We start from the raw sequence: 17,201 nt of genomic DNA on the forward strand, positions 1-17,201 counted from the left end.
GATCAGTATTCCAACTTCCTACATTATGAAAGAAGGAAGGGGCTGACCAGCAGTAGAATCAGCATCCCGCCAAGTCTCATCTCCTCCAAGAACATCGTCTACCTCTTTGCGCTTCATCCTCGAGCGTGAAGTACTGCCATTGAAGTACAATGATTGTAAAGATCCGAGACAGGCACCTGCTTCGAGATCGGAAACTCGTATGCGCACGCAGTGAGTGGCCACTATTGCACGCCAATTTATTGTACCCTGTTTCCGAGGATATCACAAGTAGATTAGCGCATGTCGAGCAGAACAGCATGTAAACTAGATATGCTGTGGTAATTTCGGGCACCCTTCAGTCACTTGTATACGAACGGGAACAGGCCGCAACCTGTGACAAAGTACTGTAAGAAATCACGTGTCTATGGATGGCAACTTAAGGCTACCGTGTGTACACTGTATACGACCTGGACCGTTCGCTGACTCTTTCACACAACTTACCGCCGCTGGCAATAAAACTTTACTGATGGAAGCGCCATCGGATTCAGACTACGTTGACGAGTCGTTGGTCCTTTGCCCTGATTTCAGTTAGTCCTACTTTAACGAAACCCTTTGTAGACACATACAAGCTTTCATAAACGCCTTACAGTCGGACGACCTAGATAGACATGATGCTTTATCAACAGCTTCACCCCACACCGTTCCTAGCTCCCCTGTGCCACAGAGCCCTCGAGTGAGGAAGGTCTCTGCTCTATCCGATTTTGCTCCAATCAACTTGAAGGTGAAGAGGTACGGAGCTTCATTCCTTGGTTATTGATACTACTGAACGTGACGTGGTTAGAAAACGAAAGGGGGATAAGTCTACTGGTAGAAGGCAAGAATGGTCGTTTCTCGTGCTCCGATGGCCACTCCTTGTGAGCAACATTCTTACTTCGACCTTGCTCAACATTCATTCATTCATTACCAGTTTTTGATATTTATCCTCATTGCGGCTCAATTCGGGTTCTACATTCTCATTAGACAACTCGTGAATACCAAAGAATGGTTGCTAGCATGCAAGTTTGACATTGACTATACCGACACATTGGCTCATCTAAAATCCCAGGGCGGGGACAGAAGGGCCTTCTGCGAAAGCGTCTTCGTGGGGCACGCACGTATCAAGTGCGTCGCATGTCCTGAATCTTGTCATATGTATCTGCCCCTTACTTTCGCCGATAGGAATGGAAGGAAACGGCAGCGATGCTCGACGAATTTCTTCTGTTTAATCACTGGAAGAAGGTTGACGAAGATGCGTTTTATGATTGGAAACTCTTGCGCAAGGTGAAGAAGTTTCCGTTCATCAAAAACAGTAGCTCAAGCGACACTTATCAGGTAAAACGGTCGCTGAAGATTTTGAGAGAGAAGAAGGATGTTCGCGGCGTTCTCGGTGTATTAGAGACGTGTATCAGAACCAACTTTGTGGGAGTCGAGTCCCCCAGGTGAGTGTATTAAGTTGCACAATCCTACTCCCATTCATGATTCTCTTAGGCTCTATAGTGAAGTAAGCTCCTTATCCTTCAAATAAAGCCTGACCCACAACTTTGAGGTACCAGACTTTCCTGGGCACCAAGGACTTAATCGAATGTCAGTTTCTACCCAAATTATACCTTTTTTTCAGTCTAAACCTCCTTTAATAGCATACCATACAGAGCTGCAAAGCGCGTTGCAATTTGTTAGAGAGTCCTCGGAGCTCTCAATTGAAGAGAAAAGGAGATTCTTCAAGAATGCTAGCACTAATCTAGGCACATCTGCCTTGTGTCTCTCCGGTGGCGCATCTTTTGGATATTGTGAGTCGGAAATTACTCCAAGCAATTGACATTTGACACTCTTCTAGACCATTTTGGTGTCGTGAAAGCCTTCCTAGATGCAGGGCTGCTCCCCCGGGTTATTGCTGGAACATCCGCTGGTGGTCTTGTTGCTGCTCTGGTATGCACGCGTACAGATGCGGAACTGAAGACTCTTCTCGTTCCGGAACTCGCTCGTAAGCTGACGGCATGTGAAGACCCTCTCACTGTATGGGTCAAACGTTTTTGGGCCACTGGCGCAAGATTTGATAGTGTTGCGTGGGCTCGTAAGGTTGGCTGTCATACTCTATCAACGTTTCTTTTTTGGTCCGATTGTTTTTCTAGTGCACGTTCTTCACAAGAGGTTCCATGACCTTTCGAGAAGCCTATGTACGGACTGGGCGGATCCTCAACATTTCTGTTGTCCCTGCTGATCGCCATGCGTGAGCTCGTCATCTGGGTCTCAAGTTCAAAACCGCTGATTTTCATTTCAGTCCCACGAAGCTTCTAAATTACATGACTGCGCCGGACACGATAATTTGGACGGCCCTGCTCGCTTCAGCAGCTGTACCTGGCATTCTCAACCCAGTTGTGCTCATGCAAAAGCTCAGCGATGGTCGCATAGTGCCATGGAGTTGGGGTAGCAAGTTTAAGGACGGGTCTTTAAGGTGAGCAGGCATGATCTGCCGAGATATTTTTATACGCCTCTGACATCAACCAGGGTTGACATTCCTCTTCAAGCTCTTAAAATGTACTTCAATGGTGAGATTGTTGTTGTTGGACGATCGTGACCGGCTGACTGTAATTCGAGTTACACACCCGGTTGTGTCACAAGTGAACCCTCACGTCCATTTGTTCTTCTTTGCGCCTCGTGGGTCGGCAGGAAAACCGGTAGCTCATAGGAAAGGAAAGGGTATGAGATGAACGCCTTATCTCTTAGCAAGAACTTCATGCATTTGCAGGGTGGCGAGGCAATTTTATTCTGTCTGCGGCGGAACAATGGCTCAAACTAGAGCTCACAAAGAATTTCAAGGTAAATGCTCATTCAATTGTGTCGGCAGATTCTAAGTGAACCACTCCGGCCAGGTGATTCGTGATCTGGAGCTTCTTCCGCAGTTGCTCGGACAGGACTGGTCCAGTGTCTTTCTGCAACGTTTTGATGGGGCTGTCACGTATGTATCAATTATCCAACCATCTGATGACGCTCATACTCGGCTTCAGGATCTGGCCGAGAACGCGAATTTTGGTACGTAGTTTGCACAGCATTTTCAAAATACGACGCTGATGGTTGATTGAATGATAGGATTGGTTGCATATCTTGAGCGACCCGGACTCGGCCGAGCTTGAACGAATGATGACAGTCGGGCAAGTTGTAACGTGGCCTAAGGTCAGAGCTACTGGCGCTCCATGTCTTTGTTCAAACGCTCATTATTGACACCAGTTACATATGATTGAAAATCGGTTTCGTATAGAAAATGAGATTCTCATGGGTCGACAGGCAGTCCGCATGGCAATGGATCGGGTTCGGTCTCGCACAAATCCCGGCGACACCCGGAATATTGTTGTCAACGGCCAAGCCGTCCCCGAGCCCGTTACTGGCACTCGACTTCGTACAAGGTCCGAATCGCCAATACCCGTGGACTCGGACACCGAACGTGCATTCGAAGACAATGGCACGGCTTGGTACTTCCGCCGTGGTCGCCCGACAGCTGGCGCTCCACGAGAATCTGAGACGAGTACACCGTATGGAAACAACTATAACAACATTACCGACCCTTTACGTTCTCCTGATCTGCGTCGCAAGTGGACGTCTGATCTCCTGGATCGCAATGATAGCGGAGCTGGAAACTCGTCTGCAAGCCCGCGTGCAGCCACGCCAGAACAGTCTACGGGTGATCAAACGCAAAACGCTTCTAATTCGTCCACATTCTTCAGAAAACTTAGGCCGGGAACGTTGTCGATACCATTCTCGGGTTCTCATAGACCTGCCAGATCTAATGGGAGGGGTCTGAGTGTAGATGCATCAGAATTAGCCTGGAGTAGTGAAAGCTCGTCGGAGGATGAATTGGATCATCTCCAACCAGAGTCCACTCTTCACGTGAGGTCTGAATTCAATCAAGAGGCAGTTTCAGATGGAGAAGGAGTAGATTCAGACTGATTCAGTGTTCCTATTACTTGTATATTTTACACCGACTGTAGCCATGACTTTCATCATGTATTTCTGCACTCCCCCTCAATGAAATTACATAGTTTGTACATTGTAGGACTAGTCGCTTCAAGCCTTCCGGCGCTTGCCGAAGCTTGACGCACCCCTATTCGTTTGTGCAGGATGGCATTCCACGCAGCACACCCACGCAGCAGCAGCTGACGGCGATGGGCTTAGCCTTGCGTTGATGGATGCAATAACAGTGGTGTGTTTCAGAGGCATTGACAGCCTACATGAAGTTTGAGAAGGATGACTGGCAGGATGGCGAGAATATTAATGCCGATGACGCGTAGCTTCAAGTTGAACGTCGACGCGCTTTCTGATAAGCACTCGACAAGAAAGCCCTATTGACGAGGTTTGGAATGCTTTCTCTACTTCTTTACGATGAAATTTCTCCTCCACTGGCGTCTGAGAGAAGTTTGTATAAATATGAACAGTAGAGCTGATCACGGGAAATTGACGGAGTCCTAACGCGCGGTACCACGCCTTTAGCTTCCAACCACATCAATGTCTTCAGAGACCAGCCCACCACCTGACCCTGAGGCTCTTGCAGCAGCAGCTCAGCGCCGCAATGTCACGACAGAACAAGTAATTTCTGGTTCTGAACTCCTTCGACAGCGCGAGCAGCGGCAGATGTTTCGACGTCTGATAGACCCTGGTATATCTCGGCCTAACCCCCAAGAGGCGGCGATGGCTTCATTGAAGGTGTGCTGTGGATGCATTAATTGTCATACATGATCAGCCTATAGATGACGGGCTTATTGCAAGATATTATCGAAGATAGCTGAGAACCTAATACGAGAGCCTGAAAACCCCAAGTTCCGGCAGTTCAAATCGACAAATGATACGATCAGACGTCGCTTGATTGAAACTAAGGGTGCGCTAGAGTATGCGATCGAGGTGTGTTTGACAGAAGCAACTTACATACGTACATTTCTGATTTCGAGAGGATAGATGGGATTTCGTCCGGAGGTATGTCTCCCTTGTCAGTACTGTGCTACATCGCTTCATCTCGAGTTCCTTGCAGGTAAAGGAGTTTCAGCCCCTCTACGTCTGGAATGAGCGCAAAAGCGAAGAATTGCGCATTGGCGCCCAGATATTACAAGAGACCATAGAGCTGGCTGAACAAAAATCAGCCAGGTCTCAAAGAAACGCGGCTGAAGCCAAGGGTGCTGCTGAGGCTGTCACACGAAACGTACGTTAAGCAATTCAGTGTTCTGTTGTCCAGACCTCATCAAATCTCAGGTTTTATTGGCTTTCATGGATGACCGCAAAACCAAGATGCTTCGTGACCAACGTGATCGCCATAATCGCGAAGTCCAAGCCCGTCTATCTCCGAGTGTAGATGGCGAAAGAACTACATCTCCTTCCCTGCCGCCCTCCAATGCAGAAATGCCAGGGAGTGGTCATACCTTATCATCACCTGACCCTGTAGTAGACGAACCTCCCCCGTACCGCGACTGATAGTTTTCAACCCCTGATGACCTAACATGCTCACATTTTCGCAGACCAACGGTCAAGATTATTGTACGAATCAATTAATTTGTAGCAATACAATACATGTACAACGGAAGACGAGGTCTAAGGAGTGGGATTCTTTAAGAGACTTGACCTATCAGTTTTCACACCCTCATTTACAGGGGAGAAATCAGGAAGAGGAAGCAGTGAGGGCAATGAGGGCAATGATAATTGCGTGCCTCTCATGCTGTGAGAGTGGTGTCTGGATGAAGCTTTGGATCCAACAGTCAATTTTGATTCCGAGCAAATGTAGAAAATAACATACTGGTCGATTGTTCGTATGCTCTAGCCCTTTGCAAAACAAGGCTTTGAGCGCCCTGTTGGACAGGCGACCGACTGCGTCCCAAGAGGTCTGACGGATCACGGGGAGGTAGTGATGGAATCATAGAGCTGCGTCGATCAAAGGAAGGGAACATAGACCTTGTGGGAGACTTCGCCCTCTCGTTGTGATCGTCGGAGGTCGATGTCAAATGACGCCCCTGTATTATTGATGACCCAAAGGATCTCACTGCTTGTGACAGGCGTGAAGTAGGTGATGCAGGCGGTGATATGGGAATTGGGAACTCCGAGACAGCTGGCACCCCTGGACTGCTGATGCGCAGAGGGGGAATAGGAGGTGTGTTGTGCAACACGTGCTGTTGTCTCTCTCGTAGTGATGGACCATTCGATGATTGCTGGTTAGATAGGGTCACCGAGCGAGAACGCGGCAGTCGAGGCATTACTTCATGTATGGAAGGCATTCGACGCCGCGGGCCACCAGAGGGCTCTTCATGTGGCTTGTCGGGAAGTGCTAGGTCTTGCACATAACCGCTAGGTGTCCAAGTGACTCCATTGACAAAAACCTCAGCATGCAACTGACGGTGTGTTTTCGCCAGCTTTCTCCGAGCCAAAGAATGCCTAACCTCGGCATGTAGTTCAGCATGCGTCTTCCCGTGTCTTCTTGCAGATGATGGGCGAACTGGCGTATTGGACACCTTCTGAAGTGGCTGCGCTACGTTGTTAAATGCAGGGTAAATATCAAAGTGCGGGTAGACAGTAGGGTCTAAAAACATAATTTAGGTAAGCCAGAAAGAGAGTGTGCATGCGTACTTACAGATGTTCAAGACTGGGTAGCCGTGATCCATTCTAACAAACGATTTGCCGCTTGCAGTAGGGGCATCAATTCTCGGGGGGATACCGGGATACAGATCAAAGTAGGGATACACAGGTGGGTCTGCTGCTGATTTAGTAAGAGTTGCATGTGCAGTATACTTGAAAGACGTACAGATAACGAGATGGGGATATGAATTACCAGTTACAATAGGAATCTTTGATTCTTCCCGAGTCACTGGTTCTGCCGCGCGGGTGGGATACAACTTGAAGTGAGGATATACATGAGGATCTACGTGCTCTGTGAGAAGACGAGTAAGAAAACATAATATAGCACTTACAAATGACCAGGAAGGGGTACGTGCTACTCGAAACGAAGAGCTTGACGTTGGTCATGTCTTCCTCCCGAGTGGCTAATTCTGCCGCATGTGAGGGATACAGATTGAAGTGGGGGTACACATGAGGATCTAAATGCTTTGTGAGAAGATGACTAAGAAAGGGAATGCAGAACTCACAAACGACAAGGAATGGGTACGCCGAAATGGAAAAATTGCTGTTGGTCATATCTTCCTCCTGACTCGTTGGTTCTGCCGCGCGCGCCGGATACAGATCGAAGTGGGGGTACACTGAAGGATCTACATGCTCTGTGAGAAGACGAATAAGAAAAACGGAACGTATGACTCACAAACGACAAGGAAGGGGTACGCCGAAACGAAGAACTTGTCGTCAGTCGTGTCCTCCTCTCGACTCGCTGGTTCTGCCGCGCGCGGTGGATATAAAGCGAAGTGAGGATACACAGGAGCATCTATGTGCTCAGTGAGAAGGTGAGCAAGAGAAACATAATGTAAAACTCACAAATGACCAAGAAGGGGTATGTACTACTCGAAACGAAGAGCTTGTTACTACTCATATCCTTCTCCCGACCTGCTGGTTCTGCCGCGCGCGGTGGATATAAAGCGAAGTGAGGATACACAGGAGCATCTATGTGCTCAGTGAGAAGGTGAGCAAGAGAAACATAATGTAGAACTCACAAATGACCAAGAAGGGGTATGTACTACTCGAAACGAAGAGCTTGTTACTACTCCCATCCTTCTCCCGACCTGCTGGTTCTGCCGCGCGCGGGGGATATAAATCAAAGTGAGGATACACAGGAGCATCTATGTGCACTGTTAGACGACGAATGAGAAAAACAGAATGCAGAACTCACAAATGACCAGGAAGGGGTACCTGCTACTCGAAGCGAACAACTTGCTGGTCGTCATTTCCTCACCACCACTGGACGCATGTTTCTGAACTCGCGGATACAAGTCGAAGTGAGGATAAGCGGGAGGATCTACGTGAAGCAAAATAAGTATCGACCAATGGCTCACTTCCACTTGAGCCAACTCACAAGGGCAAATGTATGGGTAAGTGCCTGCAAGGTCAACTGATACGCTATCGACAATGATCTGAAATAAGCAAAAGATTCTGAGTGACTAGTCACCGAATCAAGTCTCCTGTTTTACCTTGGCAGACTCCTCTTGTTGCAAACCTCCAGGCCTGATGTTCGGCAAGGCAGGATACAAGTCAAAGTGTGGATATGCTGTGGGATCTAGAATAAAAGTTTCAGTATATCAGACTTGGAGGGTGAAAGCGAGGTCTCACATAAATCGAATGACGGATAATACCTATCCAAGGTAACTTTCACAAATTCGGACTTGAGGCTGGTCTGAGATCTGCTTCTAGGGCTTTCACATGTCTTGTTCAGCGTCGGGTATGGCTCAACAAAAGGGTAAACAGAGGGATCTAATGCGCCAGTTAGGGTGACTTGGAGTAAAAAATACTGGGTAACTTACATATGTCTAACCATGGGTAGCACGATGGCAAGCGGACAGCGATTTCAGAAGCATCCTGGACTTTGGTTGGGGGATATACTTTATCCAGGCTCCATGGATAGCCTGCTGGATCTGAGGGGAAATGAGCTCCAAGCCAGTGATCATAGAAGGCTCGATCCACATACAAATATCAAGAATGGGATATTGGGGCTGAAGCGTCACTTGAACCGGCTGCGCAATCTCATCTTTTGCTTCCCGGGGTCTGGTCACCTCAGCACTTGCTTGTGGATATGGGTTCACATGAGGATACACGGAAGGATCTAGCGCACGTCAGACTCCACTCAAGAAACGGCGCAAGACATCTCACAAATAGTCAACCACGGATAACTACTCGGAAGCAGTACAGACGAAGAAATTTCGACATTCGGTGCTGGATAAATCGAATTGAGATTATATGGATAAAGAGGCGGATCTAAAGACGATCAGCACAGAAGAAGAGCGACGCAAACGACTACTCACAAAGATTAAACAGGGGGTAAGATGTTTCAAGTTCAACGATGACAGATTTTTGTGGCTGAGGGGTGGCCGGCTTTTCGGGAGAAGAAATAGTTGGGCAGGTAATCGAAGGATATAAGTTAAAATGGGGGTAGACTGCAGGATCTAATGCTCAAGTTAAGCATCACCCTAAAATCCGATCAACGCGACAACTCACAAATTTCAAGTATAGGATAACCTCCAGCGCTGCTGAGGCCGCTGTTCGCCTCTGCGTACGCAGGATAAATATCGAAATAAGGATAGGCAGCAGGGTCTATTCAAAAGTGAGCAATTATCCATTAGTCACAAGCATTGACAACTCACAGATATCTAGACTGGGATATTCATGTTTCAACCCTCCTGGTCTAGAGAGCGAAATGACTACGGAATTGCGAGGTTGCGCAGCGTTTACTTCATGCCACGGTCCAACGTTAAACCAGGGCATGCCAGCCCAAGGACTTAAAGATGTGTTGCGCTCCTTGTCCTGGGAAGCGTGAATATCGAACCAAGGCCACGTCCTGATGGCAGGCACGATAGCCCAGGGGCTATAGGAAGCCCTAGACTCTGCACTGTCGAGTTCGGACCAAGGCCAAACTTGAACCCATGGCATTCCAGTCCAAGGACTATAAGAAGTAGTCGGTGGAAGTGTCGCTGCCTCCGTAACGTCGAACCATGACGACGATGAAGCAGACATGCCCGCCCATGGACTGTATGACTTGGATACGTTTCTAACCTGGAACCATGGCCAGACCTTGTGCCAGGGAGCTCCAGAGGCTGGAGTCACTGAAGCGTCTTCCAGCATTCGGTGAGCAATGTCTGGGGATGGCAAGCGATCGATGCTGGACACATCTGACCTCCAATCGTCAGCAGGCCCCCAGCTAGTGGCCGTTGCGGGGGTCAAGGGTGCGCTCTCGAGCATACGTCTACCAATGTCAGGCGAAGGTAAACGATCTATACTCGACACGTCCGAAAGCCAATCATCATCTGGAGGTCCCCAGCTAGTTGCTGTAACCGGTGTCAATAGCACAGATCCCTCCATGCGACGGTCAAGATGAACAGAGGGAAGACGGTAGGAAGACAATGGAGAATCCAGAGGCGGACTAAGTGGCCCGGCGGATGTGACGGACCAGGCAAAATCTGCCAAATTCAAAAGCTCTTGGGCTTCTGCCTCCACCTCTCCATCCAAGGGGTACTCATCCGTAGCCTCAATCGCCCCAGCACCCGATGTAGCGTTAGGGACGGGCTGGTAGGACTCTGTCATCGACGCGGGATCCAAGAACGCGCTCGCTCTCCATGAATTGACGCGCCGACGAAGCTCGACTTTCGACGTCTGCGGGGCCGCAGATTGTGGGATAGGAGACAATTGATGCGCAACACGGTTTGGAGGTGGAGAAGTTGCCTGCGATGCTTTGTATGAAGCCTGAAGCGCAGTAGAGTCTAGCCGGTCGACGAGGGAAAGTTTCTTGGGTACGTGACGGACAGTTGTAGGCCTTGAGTTTGACTGAGTAGTCTGATTATCCCAGCGGTCTTCATTTGCGACAGGTTCCTCTGCAAACGTAGTCTTACTATCTCCATGCAAGTGCAGTATAGATGCATGAGACTGCGGAGCAGGAACAATCATGGTGTCGTCACGCAGTGTGCCAGCAAGCCAGGCATCGAACCAGCGAGCTTTATTGAGGTCAATGTCGAATTCTACGCGGCCACCAATGGGTAGTTGCTGGGAGCCATTCCGCGACTCAATGAGATGCGCCCATAGGTACTGCCAAGCATCGTCAGAGATGCGCGGCGTCATGGTGATACCATTTTCAGTGATATGGTGATAGAGGCACAAGCCCACAGTGCTTGGGAAATTGAACTCCCGCGCGATTGCAGTGAGTTGCCCGTACATCTGATCCCAAAGTTAGAACACTCGTTGCTGGGTAATTAGGACTACCAACCGTAGGGAATAGGGGCATGAGGATCCCTTGAGATAAACGATGACGAGGTCCCATTGATAGGACGTTGCCTAGTTGACCATGATCCAGGGGAAAGTCTGGTGGAGGAAGAACAACGATCAACGACTTTGAGCCCCGTGAAAGGGTTCGGTCGCGGTTATCTCGCACTCCCGAGTTCTGGTATGACAGTGTGGACGTTCTACGAGATTGTATTTTAGAACGCTCAGGAAAACCCGAAGCAGAATGCGCCAGCTGTTCCAGCTCTGCGCCGGCGACAAGAGAAGCTGGTGGCAATTGAGCATATAAGGATTCTTGATCGGTCTCCGGTGGGCTGAGAGGGAGTGGATGATTATTCCGGGAGGGATGAATAGCTGGCATGGTATGGTACGGGTGGCTAGTAAAGTGAGACATTGATTCTGGTGTTCAGAAAAATGAGCGATACCGAGCACAAGCTATTGATCACAGGTGACCGTCTCTGAAGACTGAGGTCAGTCTAGTAGGCAGAAGAAATTGCTGGCTAGCAGCGAAGGGGCCTGCGGGAGAAACGTGAGCGAGTGCGACAGAGAAAGCGGGTATAAGTATGCAGCATGAAAGCACGAGGCTATGGGAGGAACAGGAGGGTAAGTTCTCAGCGGGACCTGAGTGAACAGCCCGGGATTGGATCACACGAAAGACTGTGTAAATTGTCAGGGCGACCGTGTCAATGATTCTAAATGAGCCTTTCCAATCCATTAGAACGGTGAGAGTATGTTGACGGAGTAGGTCCAAGATTACAGTCTTTCGGGGTGAATTCGTACCATTGCTCCAAACTTCCCTCCACTCTGTCCACGGTCAACCTGGTAAAGCATGGGCCGAGCAAAACTTCCCTGAGCATATCCTACCAGGGAATTCAGTGCTGAATCCGACATGGCTGTCCCACATCAAGATCAATACCCGGTCGTGATGCAAGTGCCGGTTTGCGTTGAAGTACCTGACACCGCCACTCTCCGCTAGAACGTTTGAAACGATTATTTCCTTTTATGATTTTGAGCGATAACCACACGTCTTTGACACGGAACTATAGTAATGGACTCTAGACTAGCACAATTCGCAGCTCTCAACCAGAAGGACAAAGCTCCAGCTTATCTATCTCTGGTGTCAGAGATTCTCGCTCGTCAAGATCAGTCTCTTATAGCTACTGATCTTCATACATTAGTGGAAACAGTCGTCCAGGATGTAGGCATCGTCGTCGGAAGACAAGTCCTCTCTGAACTGGTCAGAAATCTCGGTACTGGAAACATATCAGATCACAACCTGCGGAAACGCGTCGTAGAAGAAACCCTCAACACGCTTCAGCCACGAATCGTAAGTTATGAAGAGCAGGTGTGTTTGCATGATTGCCCCTGAAGATCCAGTCCGATAACATATTCTACAGGTCAACTCTTTACGATTTCAACTCGCAGATTTACTAGAAACGGAAGAAGAATGGAGCGAAGCCGCCCGAGTCCTGATGGGAATCTCTTCTCGGTGAGCCTCGCTCACCTAAGTATAGTCCCTATGTGCACCCCTCATCTATGAGCCTGTGGCAGGTCACTACCAGACGAGGAAAAGTTCCGTGTGAATATTCGGATAGTAAGGCTGCTCCTAGAGGACGAGGACTCTGTCCAGGCGGAGACTTACTATAATCGCGCCGCTTCCCTTTCCAATTCGACATCTGACCGAGAGACACAGCTTCAGTTCAAGCTCTGTCAAGCCAGAATCAGTGACTATGCACGCAAGTTCCTCGAGGCTGCAATGCGCTATCACGAGCTGAGCTGGCTTGCCGAGATCGACGAAGAAGAGAGAAAGGAGATGTTGTAGGTCGCATCTAGTGACAATTGTATCCTACTGACCACACTAGGTCGGCTGCAGTGACTTGCGCGGTCTTGGCCCCAGCTGGTCCAAACCGATCGCGCGTGCTTGCTTCACTGTATAGAGATGAGCGTTCGGCCGACCTACCCTCATACAATATCCTGTCCAAAATGTTCCTCGACCACATCCTCCGCCCAGCTGAAATCAGAACATTTGAGGAGCGCCTCCGCCCACATCAATTAGCAAAGATTGCCATTTCTTCCAATGATCAGCTTGCCTCGACTATTGACGACGATGACTCTGCCGAACCGTCGACAAGTACTCGCAGGGGCCCATCAACCGTTCTTGATCGGGCAGTTATGGAGCACAACCTACTGGCGAGTTCAAAAATCTACAACAACATCACTTTTAGAGGTCTCGGTGCTCTCTTAGATCTGGCACCTGGAGCCGCAGAGACAATGGCACGAAAAATGATAGAGCAAGGACGTCTGAAAGGGTCGATTGATCAAGTCGATAAGCTCATCTGGTTCGATGCAGCAGGAGAGGAAGATGACGCTCAAGGCAAAGCAGGTGGTCTTGGTGACGTAGAGCAGACAAATGAGGACACTGGTGCTCCGTTCACCAAGCGGTGGGACTTGCAAATTCGCATGACCGCGGCAAATGTACGTTCCAGGAATCCACTAAGTAGTTTTCAAGCTGATTTGATTGGCAGGTGGAGACTATTGTGCAACACCTGGCTGAGAAGGGTCTTGTCCAACAACCAGCGGTTACAGCATGAAATGGTTGTAATTCTTGTAAACTACGATGTGTAGTGGGTGCCATGCATACAATGTCCAGTACATTATAATCAACCATACCGATGAGACATGTTATACGAGCCCGTTTTCCAGTTTACGACGCTTCTTGGCTCGCTCCCGTTTGGTCTCCAGTTCATGCCATTCACCTTCTAGAGTGGACAGGCTGTTACGAAAGAGAATGGTGTTGAGCAACTTGAAAGGCACGAAAAAAACACAACGTACTCAACAGGCAACTCAGGCGGAGGTTGCTCTTCCTTGAAGTAGGGAGCTTCAAGAGCCTCAAGGGCAGTGACTCTCTGCGTCGGATCGTAAGCAAGAAGCCGCTCAGCCAGGTCGAGGGCTGCGGGTGACAACCATCTGAAAGGTAAGTGAGCTCTTCAAGTGTCACATGCTTGGATCTGCACGAACGCACCGAGAGAATAGTTCACGGAAATGGCCATGAATCACATCCTTTGGCTTCACCAGCTCATACCATGGCAGTGCGGTGAGCCCTTGCCATCGCTCAGTAGAAGGAGTTCCAAGAATACGGTAGATCACATCCAATTGATGGATTTCATCATTGCCCTGGAACACTGGTTTCTTGGTGAAAAGCTCCAGCATGATGCAGCTGGACTCCGCTGTCAGTAAGTAGCAGTGCAAAAAGGCACGAGCAAAGCATACCCTGCACTCCACATATCCACCTCCGGCCCATATACAGTAGCACCGAACAGCAACTCTGGCGGTCGATACCATAAAGTGATGACACGATTGGTATAATCACTTCGCCGGCGTTTCTGATAAAAGCGCGCTAGACCAAAGTCGGCAAGTTTCAGCTCCCCTCGGTTATTGATAAGAATGTTGGAACCCTTGATGTCGCGGTGGATGACGCCTTTGCGGTGCAGATATGCCAGCCCAGCAAGCATTTGGCTACACAAGGACTTCAGATTGGCCTCCGAAAACGAGAACTGTGTCTGAGACAAAACTCCTGTGAGGTCATGGTCCATGTACTCGAACACCATGTACACAGATCCTTCAAGAAGCCATCAGTATGTTGAGGAGACGATAAATTCAAACATAGTTACCATTTGATACCATCATCTCGTAAAGGCGGACGACGTTCTGATGTCGCAAGGACTGCAGTAGCTTGATCTCCCGCATGGCAGTCACTGGGAAGCCATCCTTTTCTGCTTCCATGCGAATTCGCTTGAGCGCCACATGGACATTGGTAATAACATTGCGAGCCTTGTAGACCTTGCCGAATGTACCTTCGCCAACTTGGGCGACAATGGCATACAGGTCCTTGCAAGTAGTCGCCGATGGAGAGGATGGTCGTGGCGTACCTTCCGCCTCTGGCTCTAGTGTATGCGACTGCTGGGCAGGACTGATGGAAACATCACCACTGCCTGCCGGCTTCGGTACAAGGGAAGCTTTCAGAGAGTCGCGGATAGCTGAAGGCAGGACCTGCAGAGGCTGGGGAGCCAGAGATGTTTTGGTGACGGATTCGCGTTGGAACGGCAAGGGCCGCGAGAGGATATTTCCACGCAAGCCTTCATCTCTATCGGTTGCACCTTCATCGCGGGTACGCTTTGCGGGAACTTCTGAATGAACCTTAGGGGAGGCGGGAGATTTATGCTGAGGGGTGGGACCAGCTTCATCGTCCTCTTCGTCGCGTGGGAAAAATAATTTCACTGCCGAACTGGGCTCCCCAATAGGCCTAAATCCCGCCTTTGAGGTCTTTCGGATTCTGGGAGAATCAATGTCAGCCCAGCCGGATGTGGATGATGGAGGATGGCTGATGGGAGAACCGCCCAAATGATGTTTCGCAGACGTTCGTGGGACTTTGGATGGAGGAGGCATTTGCTCTGCATCTGGCGAGAAATGTCGACGTCGCTGCAAAATTATCAGCGTCCATCTGGGGTCGCATTGATTATGCTCACATTGCCCTGTTTTCCATTCGTTCTCGTCTTTCCGTTGGGCCGCGATTCAGAATCCCTTGAAGTGGGGGGGAGACCACCACGTGGCTGTTGGATGGTGGTTTGTGCTATAGACAGTGATATGTCGTTGATAGAGGTTGCGGTCGGTAAACGGTGCTTGGGTCTGGGCCGGTCATCCACACTACGGCTTGAACTTCTACTTCTACTCCGGCTTGCAGAGGAGGCCGACGAAAGACTGTGTCGACGCCCTCTGCGAATGGTCCAACTACGATCAGATGACCCAGGAGAATATGACTTCCAGCTTTGAGCTTCCCGGCCAGTGCGTCCCCTGTCAATGGGCGTCCGACTACGCCGCCGGACTGGACTGTAGCTATGCTGCTGCGATCTTGGAGACAACGATCTTGAGCGCGAACGACCTCGCGAAGAAATATGAGAATAGTAAGAATCAGGGGAGCGCGAGCGCGATCGTGTCCCTGCAGGTGATGGTGATCTGGAGGGCAACGTTTTCGGTTTAGCAGGAGAGGTGCGGACAGGTTTGGCAGGCAAGGGATGGAATTCCCGTCTCTGCCAGCTGTAAACACAACGATATGAGAATGCAACAGATAGCACAATATGAACGCAAAGTACTTGTTCAAGTCGTCGTCATCATCATGTCGACGCTCTCTCTCCCGCTCCTTATCTCTCTCCTTCTCCAATCGAATGCGATTTTTATTCTGATTTTTCTTGTTTTTATTCTTATTCCCGTTGTTGCGATTGCGATTGTGCTTGCCCCCTTGGTCGGCGGGCCGCGGTTGCCATCCGGGGCCAGGCTCCCAGGACCGTTCATCCTTCTTGGGTGGATCCTCTGGCATATCCTGCGTTCGAGGATGCCTGTCTTTGCGAGTCTCCCAACCATTGTCTCGCTGTTGAAACTTTCGATTATTACGACGGCGGTTGTTGTTGTGGGTGTTGTCATTATTAGGATGGTGATTATCCCCCCGATCATCCTTCGCCCGTCTGTCGTCTGGTTGCCAACCGTGGCTGCGACCTCTATCGGTATATGATGTAGACGCTCCCCAATTTTGTTGTTCTGGGGACCCTTGGCTCGTTGTCCATTCCCTACCAGGCTGGTGGTGCCAGTCATGTTTAGGACGCACGGACCACGAATCATCATCGTGGAGGTCGTAACTGTCTCTGCCGCCACGATGATGAGCATCGGACGGACGGGAGTGAAAACGGTCAGGTGCTGAGTCAGGGAGTGAAGAAGGGCCTTCCCAGCTCATGCCAAAGGTAGTTCGGGATGCGAAAGGGACGTAGGAATCAGTTTGTTGATGAGAATGCAGACGAGAGCGAGAATAAGCGTCAGACTGGGTGTCTTCAGCCCGTGAGACATGCAGAGGCGGTCCTTCGTCCTCAACGTCGTCAATTTTGCCACGCTTGCGCCTTGATCTGTTGTGAGAAGAATGCATGGTCAGTTTTCAGAGGTCGGCGTTGAAGCGCTTGAGAGGTGGGTGAGACGGGTGGTAGAAGCAAAGACGTGACGTGTTGTTTTGAACGGGCGAAAAAGGACGTCCTCTTGCAGTTGGTGGAAGATAGGCTGAACAGCTCGGCAAAAATGAATGCAAACGAACGCTCAAATCACACAGAGGGACAGCAGAGCAACACTGAAAGCAGAAAGACGATATTAACGTCCACAAAGCGGGAGGCAGCGTGAAAGAACACAGAGAGCAAAGGGTCAGCAGGAGCCTTTCGGGTGCAGGGCGCAAGAATTGAACTTACATAACA

General features: G+C 49.7%; 6 protein-coding genes across 6 annotated transcripts; 3 read left to right on the forward strand and 3 right to left on the reverse strand.

The window, feature by feature from the left end:
- Nucleotides 1-414: 414 nt before the first annotated feature.
- Nucleotides 415-4,065, forward strand: DEU56DRAFT_765525 (patatin-domain-containing protein). The gene is made up of 20 exons (XM_041351019.1): nucleotides 415-543; nucleotides 598-768; nucleotides 821-893; nucleotides 947-1,034; nucleotides 1,085-1,140; nucleotides 1,198-1,299; nucleotides 1,351-1,457; nucleotides 1,507-1,519; nucleotides 1,572-1,602; nucleotides 1,656-1,805; nucleotides 1,853-2,094; nucleotides 2,148-2,245; nucleotides 2,297-2,470; nucleotides 2,524-2,564; nucleotides 2,614-2,715; nucleotides 2,765-2,835; nucleotides 2,889-2,974; nucleotides 3,024-3,048; nucleotides 3,106-3,189; nucleotides 3,244-4,065. The coding sequence occupies exons 1-20, from the start codon at nucleotides 506-508 to the stop codon at nucleotides 3,958-3,960; spliced, it is 2,469 nt and encodes an 822-aa protein (XP_041215068.1). The 5' UTR covers nucleotides 415-505; the 3' UTR covers nucleotides 3,961-4,065.
- Nucleotides 4,066-4,436: 371 nt separating this feature from the next.
- Nucleotides 4,437-5,550, forward strand: DEU56DRAFT_765529 (uncharacterized protein). The gene is made up of 5 exons (XM_041351020.1): nucleotides 4,437-4,713; nucleotides 4,777-4,908; nucleotides 4,963-4,980; nucleotides 5,036-5,203; nucleotides 5,254-5,550. Exons 1-5 carry the CDS (start codon nucleotides 4,516-4,518, stop codon nucleotides 5,470-5,472), a joined length of 735 nt encoding a protein of 244 aa, XP_041215069.1. The 5' UTR covers nucleotides 4,437-4,515; the 3' UTR covers nucleotides 5,473-5,550.
- DEU56DRAFT_765534 (uncharacterized protein) lies at nucleotides 5,551-11,588 on the reverse strand. The gene is made up of 19 exons (XM_041351021.1): nucleotides 10,901-11,588; nucleotides 9,288-10,851; nucleotides 9,142-9,237; nucleotides 8,949-9,089; nucleotides 8,797-8,901; nucleotides 8,615-8,749; nucleotides 8,451-8,561; nucleotides 8,260-8,400; nucleotides 8,121-8,206; nucleotides 8,006-8,063; nucleotides 7,823-7,948; nucleotides 7,647-7,772; nucleotides 7,301-7,420; nucleotides 7,131-7,250; nucleotides 6,957-7,082; nucleotides 6,791-6,907; nucleotides 6,620-6,739; nucleotides 5,792-6,568; nucleotides 5,551-5,738 (listed from the first exon to the last, which is right to left on the reverse strand). Exons 1-19 carry the CDS (start codon nucleotides 11,306-11,308, stop codon nucleotides 5,590-5,592), a joined length of 4,626 nt encoding a protein of 1,541 aa, XP_041215070.1. The 5' UTR covers nucleotides 11,309-11,588; the 3' UTR covers nucleotides 5,551-5,589.
- A 259-nt stretch (nucleotides 11,589-11,847) lies between these two features.
- On the forward strand, nucleotides 11,848-13,505 carry DEU56DRAFT_969228 (uncharacterized protein; the record flags this gene model as incomplete). The annotated part of the gene is made up of 5 exons (XM_041359407.1): nucleotides 11,848-12,259; nucleotides 12,312-12,403; nucleotides 12,466-12,732; nucleotides 12,777-13,389; nucleotides 13,440-13,505. Exons 1-5 carry the CDS (start codon nucleotides 11,963-11,965, stop codon nucleotides 13,503-13,505), a joined length of 1,335 nt encoding a protein of 444 aa, XP_041215071.1. The 5' UTR covers nucleotides 11,848-11,962.
- A 91-nt stretch (nucleotides 13,506-13,596) lies between these two features.
- Nucleotides 13,597-15,360, reverse strand: DEU56DRAFT_724010 (Pkinase-domain-containing protein; the record flags this gene model as incomplete). Its single annotated transcript, XM_041347802.1, has 5 exons — nucleotides 13,597-13,687; nucleotides 13,747-13,881; nucleotides 13,937-14,131; nucleotides 14,185-14,533; nucleotides 14,586-15,360. 5 exons carry the CDS (start codon nucleotides 15,358-15,360, stop codon nucleotides 13,597-13,599), a joined length of 1,545 nt encoding a protein of 514 aa, XP_041215072.1.
- Nucleotides 15,257-17,197, reverse strand: DEU56DRAFT_220022 (uncharacterized protein). Its single transcript, XM_041345126.1, has 3 exons — nucleotides 17,196-17,197; nucleotides 16,065-17,080; nucleotides 15,257-16,008 (listed from the first exon to the last, which is right to left on the reverse strand). Exons 2-3 carry the CDS (start codon nucleotides 16,883-16,885, stop codon nucleotides 15,405-15,407), a joined length of 1,425 nt encoding a protein of 474 aa, XP_041215073.1. The 5' UTR covers nucleotides 16,886-17,080; nucleotides 17,196-17,197; the 3' UTR covers nucleotides 15,257-15,404.
- Nucleotides 17,198-17,201: the final 4 nt, after the last annotated feature.

Source organism: Suillus clintonianus (assembly GCF_016758775.1).
Source record: "Suillus clintonianus strain FC179 chromosome Unknown DEU56scaffold_2, whole genome shotgun sequence".
Taxonomy (NCBI): Eukaryota; Fungi; Basidiomycota; class Agaricomycetes; order Boletales; family Suillaceae; genus Suillus; species Suillus clintonianus.

Excerpts from the sequence above, each read along its gene's own strand:
- DEU56DRAFT_765525 (XM_041351019.1), top strand. The coding sequence starts at position 506 with ATGGAAGCGCCATCGGATTCAGACTACGTTGACGAGTC. Across the intron at positions 2,716-2,764 it reads AGCTCATAGGAAAGGAAAGG|GGTGGCGAGGCAATTTTATT; the intron begins GTATGAGATGAA and ends ATGCATTTGCAG. Across the intron at positions 2,836-2,888 it reads AGCTCACAAAGAATTTCAAG|GTGATTCGTGATCTGGAGCT; the intron begins GTAAATGCTCAT and ends CACTCCGGCCAG.
- DEU56DRAFT_765534 (XM_041351021.1), bottom strand. The coding sequence starts at position 11,308 with ATGTCTCACTTTACTAGCCACCCGTACCATACCATGCCAGCTATTCAT. Across the intron at positions 7,949-8,005 it reads TTACCCATACATTTGCCCTT|ATCCTCCCGCTTATCCTCAC; the intron begins GTGAGTTGGCTC and ends TGCTTCACGTAG. Across the intron at positions 7,421-7,646 it reads ATACCCCTTCTTGGTCATTT|ATGCTCCTGTGTATCCTCAC; the intron begins GTGAGTTCTACA and ends CTGAGCACATAG.
- DEU56DRAFT_220022 (XM_041345126.1), bottom strand. The coding sequence starts at position 16,885 with ATGCATTCTTCTCACAACAGATCAAGGCGCAAGCGTGGCAAAATTGAC. Across the intron at positions 16,009-16,064 it reads GATGACGACGACTTGAACAA|CTGGCAGAGACGGGAATTCC; the intron begins GTACTTTGCGTT and ends TTGTGTTTACAG.
- DEU56DRAFT_765529 (XM_041351020.1), top strand. The coding sequence starts at position 4,516 with ATGTCTTCAGAGACCAGCCCACCACCTGACCCTGAGGCTCTTGCAGCA. Across the intron at positions 4,714-4,776 it reads CGGCGATGGCTTCATTGAAG|ATATTATCGAAGATAGCTGA; the intron begins GTGTGCTGTGGA and ends GCTTATTGCAAG. Across the intron at positions 5,204-5,253 it reads CTGAGGCTGTCACACGAAAC|GTTTTATTGGCTTTCATGGA; the intron begins GTACGTTAAGCA and ends ATCAAATCTCAG.